The 12010-nt window shown below is 32.4% G+C and overlaps 1 protein-coding gene across 1 annotated transcript; it reads right to left on the bottom strand.

Moving 5' to 3' along the window:
* Positions 1-5157: 5157 nt before the first annotated feature.
* Positions 5158-8038, bottom strand: LOC21407005 (silicon efflux transporter LSI2). Its single transcript, XM_010090784.2, has 4 exons — positions 8025-8038; positions 6470-7667; positions 6087-6276; positions 5158-5455 (listed from the first exon to the last, which is right to left on the bottom strand). The coding sequence occupies exons 2-4, from the start codon at positions 7628-7630 to the stop codon at positions 5190-5192; spliced, it is 1617 nt and encodes a 538-aa protein (XP_010089086.1). The 5' UTR covers positions 7631-7667; positions 8025-8038; the 3' UTR covers positions 5158-5189.
* Between the last annotated feature and the right edge of the window lie 3972 nt (positions 8039-12010).

The raw sequence follows: 12010 nt of genomic DNA, 5'->3' as shown, positions 1-12010 counted from the left end.
ACATATCAATTCTATGTTAGAGATTGTACTTTTTAGACACGTGGATTGGTTTTCTCATTTACGTTACCAATTTGGAATGGGAAGTGAAATATATGGCTTTTGAAATACCAAACCCTATATATTGTCTCCAAAAAGAATAGAGGTGATAAGACATAGTGACCTATTATTACTTCTAAAAAGTCTAGGCTAGTAATTTGAGGCCTTACCAACTCCAGTTTAAATTCAATCCTTGAATGAACCAATTGAACTAAAAAGAAGTTATAGGACTAAACAAAGTTAAGTATGTAGGTAGTAAACATTAAACTAAATTGGATATTACATGATTTTCTTCCAAAGCAAGATTAGCTAGGAAGCTAGTATTAGTGTAACTAATTTAAGAAAGCATATATATATATATTGCATAATGCTAAGGACACCAACTCAAATCTCAACTTTTGTGTACTAATTGATGTGACATGTGAGTTGTCACTTTTTTATTAATGAATGTTTAAAATATTGAAATGTCAATTAGTGATAAGAGATTGCATCTATCAATAAAGAAATGACAACTCACATGCCACATTAGTTGATACAGAGAATTGGAATTGGAATTATTGTCCCTAACACTACTCATATATATATATATATATTATACAATAAGCTGGAGACTAGATATAGTTGTCACAATCTATGTAGAAAATTATTGTCCCCAAAATTAGATAAACAATTTCAATCAAGCTAGAACTTTGATAACTTAGCATATGGTGGCGGGCCCAAACATGCTTCAATTATTATTGGGATAAAAGGGTATCTTTTCTTCAAAGCTATCTACCTGCTCTATACTCCATCCTAAAAATTACACTACAAATAATTTATCCTATTTTCACCATAATCATTTTAATGCATTATTAGCATCTCTTATTGCTCTACAATTAGGAGGAGATAATTAGCAATAGACTTAAAACAGGTTTCCTTTTAGGCTTTCTGTTATTAATTAATTACTATTATTATGACTATTTGCTTTTGTTATTAATATTACTTTTTGCAGTTTCGGTTGTCTGCTTTGCAACGATATTTGGTTACATTAATAATTCCATTCATTTTGGGAGGCTTTGCTAGAAAAGAAGAAAATCCCATTTTAGTGGTGTACACACAGTTTACTAATTATCTTGCAGTATACCCTAGCCAGGCATTCATAAATTGGATTCAAGATAGTGAATTCAATGTTGCAATGGATTGAAATGTTGAAACCAGAACACTTAAAGCAAATTCCTCTTTTGATAAATTGATGGATTCAAGGACCACATAAATGAAAATAGAAGAACTACCAATTTATTGTGGTGGACTCTATGAGGTCCCAGCTTTGTACTATGTTAGTTTATGGTGATTTATATATCTACCACAATAGCTATTCTTGGGTGCTTATAGGAGGAACCTCATGTATTTATACCCGTCTACAAGGTTAAAAGTTTTGACTTTTATTTGTTAGAGAGAAGCTTTTTTAGTAGGATTAAAAAAATAAATTACTAGTAGTCATATATTTTTTGTATAAAAATTTATTTATTATGCATATTTTTTTAATATGTTGTGATTTTAATATGATTCAACAATTAAAAATCTGGTCTCCGAGAGAAACTTCCTTCCTTAGAGAATGGCCAGTATAACCTAGAAGTTTAGTTATAGAAGACGGGCTAGCATTTGGATTTGTACTTGAATTTACTGATTCTTTTGCAAAACTTATGTTTAATGATTCTTCCCGAGTCGAATCTTTCTAGACAAATCAAACTCTGAGATGGAAAGTGTTTGGATAGAAAATCACACCATTCAAATTCCTTTATGCTTATGCAGAATGCAATTGGACGCTTAAGTTAGCCAAACAGAAAAGAAAAGAGAAAAATAATAGAATGTGTTTAAGTGAGTAATAGGATGAGAAATATGATTTTAAAATGTTTTTACTTACATGAGGAGAAGTGGTCAATCAAAAAGAATCTTTTAAGTTAACTTTGATTAATTTTCCTCATGGATTCAAAATATTCAAAAATTTCCTAATAAGCAATTATACATTGGCATATATAATATTTGGATTATTCACTAGACGCGGAGCCTCAAAATGTCAATACTCAAGCATTGAACCTATAATCTTGCATTCAAAAACTTCTCTTGCTCAAAAAAAAATCTTGCATTCAAAAAAGAAAAAAAAGGACTTATAATCTTCACATTTAATGGATATTTTGATTCGCCCATAGAGTAATTAGGGGTTGATCTCAAGATACACAAATATAAGTGTTATCTCAAAAATAACCTCGAGTTTAATCTATATACATTGACGTTAAATTCCTTTAATTATTTCCTAATCCGAGCCTCTTAACGTTTTAGTCCTGTAATTTCTAAAAATATTCCCAACAATATTGAAAGGGATGCGTATCACGTGATTCAACCTCTTGGGAAAACTCCTTCAATGGGAAGGAAAAAAAAACCACCATGCTGATGGGATGGATCAGGTAGTTACATTTTTAATTAAGCCTTAATTTCAATCGTTTATGATGAAGACTAGTGCTTCCGATCACCTCCAAGCTATAGTGTTTGGTTGGTAGATTCGTACCATGATTTAAATTATAGTTCGTAGTTCACTATAGTGTTTTTTCTCACAAAAAATACACATAAATAAAAAATAATTTTGAATTTATGAACCAAACATCCAAGACAAATCCCGATCAAACTCCAATCTTTTCAACACTTTTTGTTTTGTTTTGTTTTTTTTCAACTGCCAGCACTAGATACGATATATCAATCTAATTCAGCGGCTGCTATTTAATATTTAAATTAATGTATTTAAAGGTCGTGATGCTATCACCATAAGAAAATGAAGTTTATCTAACTATGAATGCTTTTTCATTATTAATTTCAGCTGCTGTGTAATATTGTAATGTAAATCATGGTCATCATCTCCTATTTTGTTTTGTTTTTTCTTGTCTGTTGCCCTATACATACAAGTTCATTTTGATTGGTAAATGATCACCACCTTCTTTCAAAGACACTAAAAATTTTATCTTCTTATCCATACATTTTATCCAATCTCCAACCTGTCTCTTTTCCCATTGGCCAAGTTACAAAATAGTCCTATTCTGGTGCATTTATATATCTTTATAAACTTTTTTTTTTTATCGGTTTTCCCTCAAAAACTTAAACTGTTAGAAACATTTAGAATGACGTGAGAAACACAAAAAGAAAGATTTACATTTATGCCACAAGTGGCATAAGTTTAAGAACTTTACAGCTCAATCTATATACTAGAAAAAAATCTAATCTATTTATGTTCAGTGGCACAAATATAAAGCTCTTGAATTTCGGTGGCATGTCATGTATTTTTTCTAAATGAGACAGACAAACAGCAGGATTTCAACTCATGTTCAAAATATGCCCTCTTTTTTTTTTTTTTTTTTTTTTTTAATATTGCTCAGTTGTCCCTTTCTTCAATGTTTAATAGTTGCTTCCTTACTTTCTTTCGGAGAATTTTGTATATATTATTTTCTCTTTTTTATTTTATTTCATTTTTTTTTTCATTTTTCTATATCTGCAGGTAGTTTCATACCAATTTTAACGTTTGAATAAAAAACTGCCTAAACATGCATTTATGCCACCAGCTATCTCGAGAATTTTTTGTATAATATTGACACTAATATTATTATTTGGGCAGTTCTTTATTAAAAACATTTTTTTTTTCCTCTTCTCGATTGCATTAAAAAAAATCCATCACACTATTTTCCCAATTAGTGCTGATTTTTTTAAGGCAAAATATCTGGATTTTATGGAAGATCAAAGAGGGCAGTCATTGCAATACCGTAATAATAGACTAATTGTGCCAATATTATAGAAAGAATTCCCGAGATTTTTTTTTTTCCTTTTAGTTTTTACGTTTTGCATAATGTATTATTGTTTTCTATTTTATGTTTTTTTTTCATAGCAATTATAATAACGACCTTCACCAGATTAGATATTGATGCAAATAAGGTATAGTTTAGTAATGTGGTCATTTGTAATTGTTTACAAATTAGAATGCATTTTAGTGTTGTTGAAGCCAACTTTTGTCCATCTATGATCTATGTAAATATTTCCATTTTTTCAATACTCTCCCTCATGTGTGGAACAGACAATGATCTTAATTAATAAAAAAAGCCAACACATGAATATTTAAGAGAAAAATTTGAAAAAATGCACTCCTTAACTCATCTCTTTAGTATCCTAAAAAATAAAAGGAAATAAAATAAAATAAACTCATCTTTTTAGTTTTATGCGTTCACTTAAAGTTTTGTCCCTTAATGTAAACAAAAAAATGGAGACAAAGAATCTTATAGTGTTTAAGAAAATGACAAATATCTTTATGTGATCATGATTTGATCACTTGATAAATAGAAACATATGTAATGCCGAAGATTTGAAGAGTATATTATTGGAGTCTGAATTTTGTATCTCCCACTTTTTGATAACATGTTACTTTACTAACTCTAATGGAAGATAGAACAATAATAGTTTTATATTCTAATATACAAAGTTCAAGCGAAACGAATGGACACCAAAGTCCCATCTGATATTTTGCAAGAAATTGGACATCCAACACACTTCAAACCATGCCTGACCCAGGTTATCAATATTCATACACAATAATTCAACCTTTTTAAAAGGTGATTCAAAGCTAAGAAGTAAGATCACATCTTTTTTTTTTTTTTTTTTTTTTTTTTTTTTTTTTTTTTTTTCAATTTGCTTTTTTAACCAAACAGTAGGCTTACACGTTCACTACAACAAGCATGAAAATCCAAACATGTTTTTGAACAACACTATAGTTTTATACCAAAAGGACGAAAGGAAGGGGTGTGAATTCTTGCAGGCATTTTTTTCTTTCTTTCTAACTCCTGATTAGTACTAAGCCAATTGGACATCCAACACACTTCAAACCATGCCTGGCCAGGTTATCAATATTCATACACATAATTCAACTTTTTTAAAAGGTGATTCAAAGCTAAGAAGTAAGATCACATCTTTTTTTTGTTTTTTTTTTTCAATTTGCTTTTTTGACCAAACAGTAGGCTTACAAAGGGTTCACTACAGCAAGCATGAAAATCCAAACATGTTTTTACACAACACTATAGTTTTATACCAAAAGGACAAAAGGAAGGGGTGTGAATTCTTGCAGGCATTTTTTTTCTTTCTTTCTAACTCCTGATTAGTACTAAGCCAACGGCTGTTACTATAAGAGTGGAGGGAAGGCCAAACTTGAGATGAGTCCAGAAGGAGAGATTGTAGCCGAGGGGCTTAGCTCGGCGCGCCTGCTCGCAGACAATGAGGTTTGCGGCGGAACCTAACAGTGATAAGTTCCCGGCAACTGTGCTAACCCAAGCCAATATCAGCCATGCCCTTTTCGTTTCACCTGGAGATATTGCTGCTGCTGAGGCTGCAACTCTTCCTCCAAGTAGAAGAACTGAAAAACCGATACGTTTTAAGAATTTTAGACTTCTTCTATGGAAAATGGCAAGTGTTACTTGAAGAAGAAGAAGGGGAAAAAAAAGGGCTAAGACTCGTATATATTGATTATAATTAATTGGCAGATCTCATATTTACCGAGTAACTATGTTAGTACATCTCATATTTATTGAGTAAACCCTGCCACTTTTCTTTATTATCAGTAAAACAAGGAAAGAAAAATGTGCAATTCACTACAATTTCCCAAACTCTTATTCATATAGCTTGAAGAGTTTTAAGACTCTTTAAAATGCACAAGAAAACGGCAACTTGGATGATTAAGCAACTTATCTTTATGAAGAACGCATATAGATATAATTTGATCTGTCAAAATAATCATCTTAGGTTAACTTGTTCTGAGATAATCATCAAAAGTGAGGATATGGAACCAACATGTATAGTAGAAAATCATATGTGGAGATAAAACTCAAAGTTAAATCTTATATCCTAAAATCTTATTGGGTGACTCTTTAATTATATGCAAGAAAATGAAAAACTTTGATAGTGAAGAAACCAAATTAACTTTATCATCAAAAGTACAGATTGATCATAATCGTCAAAAGTGAGGAGAGAAAATCGGTTAGACTTACCAGTAGGTACATTTGAAGCAACATTTGAGAGAAAAAGTATGACAAAGGCGAGAATTGCAACCCCACCAGCATGGTTGATCCTTGCATGAGGCTCCATCGCATTCCATAGTGCACTTGGTATTCCTGTTCTGTTGAAGCCGTCCACTGTGATGAACATTCCACAAAAGAACAGCAATAGAGAGTAGGAAACCTTCCAAGAGTCAAAAAAAAAAAAAAGCAAACATTAATAAGATTCACTTCTATTTATAGTAATAGTTAGACTCCAAACCGTCGTTGCAAACATAGCCTAGTAGTAAATCCACACCTGACTCCACCTTAAAGTGTAGAATTCAAATCTTTCTGTTCCAATTTTAAACCAACAAGAGTCAAGAGCTTAGTTTTACCTTGTCTAGGCATGGCCCCGCGTCTTTGAAATCGAGGACCATAAGAACAAGAGCTGCTGTAAGTACAGTCCATGACATGTTCAGCCCCAACAGTAACGCAATAAGCATTCCGAGGGTAACAAGGTAAAGACATGCTTTCCATGATTTTCGCCTCCATTTCTTGACCAAAGTCTCCTTGTTCTCGCTATCCTCAAGTGGGATTCCATCCTCAATAGAATTCGCGATTTCTTTTAGTCCTTGTTCTCCTTCCACCGCAATCTTTTCCTCCAACTTTCTTGGGAATAAATCAATCCCAGCTACCTCTTTTGCAGCACCCGAGTTCCTCCCTGGAGTCCTGCAATGGTTGTTGTCAGTAATTCCGAGGTCATCCCTATACGTGCTTCGGTTGGGAGTGGTTCTAGCATCAATGGAATCTGATACATGGTCATGCTCAAAAGGTGACGTATGTGACATGTGTATTGGGGAGAACTGGTGTGAGGCTGCATCGTCCGCGGAAATGATTTCATCATCCACAGCATTTTCCTCATCTTTCTTGATGTACAATAGGTTCCAATACATGCCTAAAAGGATCAAAGCATTAACAAAGATCCCCACAAGCATAGCAGGGAGAATTCCCAACAAGAAGTCCCCAAAAGAGATGCCACTCTGAATGGCAATGATCAGATTCTGGGGGTTCCCTATTGGAGTGGTAGAAGATCCAATGTTGGCACTTGAGGCCAGTGCTAGCAACAAAGGGTGGGGCGGGATGTTGTTCTGCCTCGCGATTTTCAAGATGAACTCGGTGAGGAGGACACAGCAAGTGTCATTGGTGAAGAGCGCGCTTGACACCGCGGTGAAGATGCAGATTCTGCACAACAAGTCCTTGGCGCCGCGGCTCTTCCACGAGAACAATATCCCCAAGTACTTGAAAGCATTGGCCCTTTCTAGATAGATGCTCACAACCATGGTCCCAAAGAGAAGGCCAAGGACTGAGAGATCAATGGCTGCATATGCCTGCGCCGGGGTTATGACTCTGAAGATGATCATCAGCATGCCGCCGAGGAGAGACCCGGCGGTTCTTCCTATTGGAAGGAATGGAACCGCTGGGAAAACAGCCAGAAACCAGAAGATTACAAAAGCGATTGAGCCAAGAACAACTTTTTCAGGAGAAGCCAAAGCCATTATTCTTGATCAAAAGTCTTGTTCAGAAGCTGAGTGCCTGCTCAGATGTAAAGCAATATTATCAGGTTCAAGCAATTTTTTTACCACCTTATAATTTTGGATTGTTCTGAAGTTGAAAAACCTATATCAATAGATGATACTTCAATAAATGTTTGGACATACATGCACAAAAGCATGCATATGATCAAATATAAAACGGAACTCAAGACTTCAGAAAGTTATTTTTAAGTTGGACAAACTAATTAGCAGAAAAAGAAAAAGTATGCATGACGAAAAAACCCACATTCACTGAATTGGTTTCTATAACTAAACGTTGTATGCAAATGATGACAATATATATATATATATATATATATATTATACATGCATGTTGAACTATCAAAACAGTACTAACATTAACATCACCACAGTTCTTTTCCAGCCAAAAGAAAGAAACTTCAGAACCTCTTATATGTGATACTCTAGCAAGTCAAAAGTGAGCTAGAACTTTATCTCTTGTTGCATGAAGCTCATAAGAAATATATATAAAGACAACACAAGTGCTCTCTTCTTTTGAAGCAATATAAATATACACGTATATAGAATGCTTGTTGAGAAATTTAAATTACTTGTGAGAGAAAACACGACCCGAGAAACAAACAGGTGGCGAATGATATGAAATAAACAATTATTGGTCTAAAACAAAGGCGCATATTGATTAAGCCAGTTCTCAAAAGAATAGCTCAACTTTATTATTCCTTTGGACCTTTGTTTGGCTCCACGGAAAAAGGAAGAGGCACCTGAAGAATATGGAAGCTAAATGTGAGGGTGTAGATTAGCACTTTCTCTACATAGGCAGTCTAAAAAACTTTGAAGTGGAAAGTCACATAAATAACTTGGTTGGAGACAGAGGGAAAACGTGCATGAATGTGTGTGTGTATAAAATATTATATATATATATATATATGTGTGTGTGTGTGTGTGTGTCAAGAGAGAGAAAGAAAGAAATAAGAGAAAAAAAAAAAGAATCTAAAGAAACTTGATGGAGTTGGTAAATTGTAACACTAAAACAAGAAGTAGAGGCCAAAATAAGAAGAACAGTAGTGGGTGAAGGTCGTATACGAGGAAATATACTCTGTGAATTACGGCATCGTTCACTTCACAGATTCAAGTTTTCAATTCGAATTAAGATGTGACATTTTCTAAGAGTTTTTTACTGTAAAAACTTAGAATTAAAAATTTGAATCAGTAAAATGAATGAGATGTGTGTATATATATATATATATGAATATAAGGCTAACGTGGTATATGATGTATTGTCAAGCAAATGCTGAAGTAAAGCTGCAATAACACGTGTCTCACTGAGCGGAAGGATGTGTCTAATTAATCATAGATGCCGGGTTGTATAGGACCAAGTTAGTTCCTTATTAAAACAAGTTCAAATGATTCCATTATACAAGGTATGCATACATGAGCGCACGCGTATATATATGTGTGTGTGTATTTATATATACGCACACTATAATATTTTAAAGGCCGTAATCTGCACTTAGTGTATCTAAATTTTGATTTGGAAGTTGGATTATTTTAAGCTTTTAATTTCGATATTTAGGACCTAAAATTTTCAATTATTGGCATTACAGTTTAATCTATATTTGATGTCAATTAGGGTCCCAAATATCAAAATTAAAAAGTTCAAAGTCTAAACTATCAACCAATAAAAAGTATAGGGTGTGCAAAAATAATGGGACATTATTTCCATTGACTGACGTTTTTTAACTATTAGTTCACAATTGCAATAGATTTTTAAACTTAAAATTCTATTTGCTAGAATTATGAATTCAGTGTCCAATTAGTTATAAAACACTGATGATAGAAGTTATAATGAAAACTAGAATATTCCATTGCATCTCCACACTGCACCTAGACAAAAAGAAAAAAGAAAAAAAAGAAAATTATAAAGGACTTACTTGTAAGCCTAATGATCCCATAAAAATTATGCATGGGAGTCAATGCAAGTGACCCCTACGTTAATATATATAACTCTGTACATGAGTCAGCTATATAAGAAGAGATAATGAGTTGCATGTTTTTGTACTTCAACTAGGCAATTCAATGGTGCACATCACTTAAATTATTTTTAATTTTATTTATTTTTCTTTTTTTTTTTAAACCTTTTCTTAAGATTTTTGAAGTTTAATACTATTATTTGACTTGTTATAGCAATACACTAATATATGACTAACATATTATGTTAATATATTCAACAAGTACATTTACTAATTGTTTTTTTTTATTGATTGGTAGTAATTTGTCAATAATAATTGGACTTTAATTAGTAGAGTTAATATTATTTTACTCTATTTATTTTCTTTTTTAACCTTAATTGTTTAGCTTTTTGAATTTTGATATTATTATTTGACTTGTTATACAAATGCACTAATTAGACTTAAATTAGTATTCAATTTGTAGAGAACATTATTTTACTCTCTCTTTTTTTTTCGATCCTAAAAATTAAGTTAGAAAGACCTCACGCTAGTCATTAAAAATGTTGGCAAGCACTAGACCAACCAATGTGTACCTGTTTTTTTTTTTAACTTTAGGGCGGCTTACTAAGCCTATTTGAACTTTAATACAATTTTCAAACATAAACTAATAAGTAGTTAAGCCACTTGGAACCGACCCTTAACGAGGATTATGTAAAGAAAGTTTTAGCCCATGATACTTGTTATGCTGATGATTGAGTTGTTGGTTTGTCGTTGACAGATTCAGAAATATATATATATATATATATATATATATATACACGTATGTGTCTATATATATATAACGCAATTGCCTTAAATTCAACATCCTGATTAATTAGGTATGTATAATTTAAGCTCGTGTAACATCATCTATGTGTATAACACTGTTTACTTTAATGTTACATTTAATAAATACAATTCAACACATCTAACATCGAGTGTTACACATAAATATAAAAAAAGTTGCACATACAAGTGAAGCATGTTACAAATATATATAAAAAAGTTATATTTTCAGGACTTTATGACTACCGGACTTAAAACTTTGTCTATATAATACATACATATATATATATATGTATTTACATTTATTGATTGATTGATTGAGTTACTGCATGCACTTAGCTAGAAGCACTAAATGGGGGAAAAATGAGATTTGAGAATCAAGGAATATTGTATCTTTGTGAATGCCCTTCTTTATGGATTTTGAGGTGGATGTCACTGCATCTTAGCATATGCGCATTTCTCTACTTGAAAGACGGACACTATTTTTATGTGCCAAAAGTAGACATTTCTTGGGGAAAATTATTAAAAACGAATGTCTTTTGTCCATTTGCCAGGGGAAAAAAAGAGTGATGTAAAAGTTAATTGCAATGTCATATTCCACCTCTTCTCTCTCATGTGTTGTGTGTTTATATATGTGTATATAAATATATCTATCTATATATACACACGCGTACAAACAAGGAAAGAAGGATTTTTATTGCTTAATTGGAGTTAGCCTGCATGATAACGCCTCGTTCGTTTCGCTTATTCGAGTTTAGAATTCGAGTTGATATATGTAATTTTATGTGAGAGCTTTTTACTGTAGCAAAAAAGTTAGATGTGACTACTTGTGAGAGCTTTTTACTGTAGTAAAACTCGAATTCTAAACTCGAATAAGCGAAACGAACGAGAAATCTGGAAAACATTAGGATCTCGTTCATTTTACCGATTCGAGTTTTGTTATAGTAAAAAGTTCTCAGAAACAGTCACATCTAACTTTTTTACTACAGTAAAAAATTTCACATAAAGTCACATCTTAACTCGAATTAAAAACTTAAATCAGCAAACTAAACGGACCATAAATATAATTTTTTTTATGTTTTACTTAAATAGTGATATGTAACAGTTTGTAGAGGGTTTTAGGACTTGAAGATCAACATTGCACCTAGCGGCATTGCTTGAGTTTATTTTAATATTTAAAAAAAGTAGGGTCAAAATGTAACCCCTCACTTAAGTATACAAATAAAATTGGGATTGGATATATATAAAAGTTAGTTAGGAAATAGAGCCTCCAATTGACTCTGATTGGACCCAATATTATTATTATTAGTAATTATTAGTAATTATTTTTTGAGGAAGACCCAATATTATTACTACTACTACCTTCGGAAATGACTGCCGCTCTGTTAATGTTTAGTCTTTTCATTCCACCTCCACATGTTAAAAAGAGTAACATGTGTTATGAATGACAGCCACCCAAATGTCTAATCCGCAGAAGAATAGAATTGAAAGACAAAGTTTTACATTATGGACCCCACTTACAACGATTCTGTGCCTTTGACTAAAAAAATAATTAGATCAAGGTGTAGATTCATGCAAGTCAGCAGGA

Source organism: Morus notabilis, unplaced genomic scaffold (genome assembly GCF_000414095.1).
Source record: "Morus notabilis unplaced genomic scaffold, ASM41409v2 Scaffold297, whole genome shotgun sequence".
Lineage (NCBI taxonomy): Eukaryota > Viridiplantae > Streptophyta > Magnoliopsida > Rosales > Moraceae > Morus > Morus notabilis.
The sequence above is the reverse complement of the archived record's forward strand: the minus strand, read 5'-3'. Positions and strand labels throughout refer to the sequence as shown.

Bases quoted from the DNA above. Each gene is read 5' to 3' on its own strand.
- LOC21407005 (XM_010090784.2), bottom strand. From the start codon at position 7,630: ATGGCTTTGGCTTCTCCTGAAAAAGTTGTTCTTGGCTCAATCGCTTTT. The intron at 6,277-6,469 runs GTAAAACTAAGC...GACTCTTGGAAG, and splicing joins CGGGGCCATGCCTAGACAAG to GTTTCCTACTCTCTATTGCT. The intron at 5,456-6,086 runs GTAAGTCTAACC...TCGGTTTTTCAG, and splicing joins TGCTTCAAATGTACCTACTG to TTCTTCTACTTGGAGGAAGA.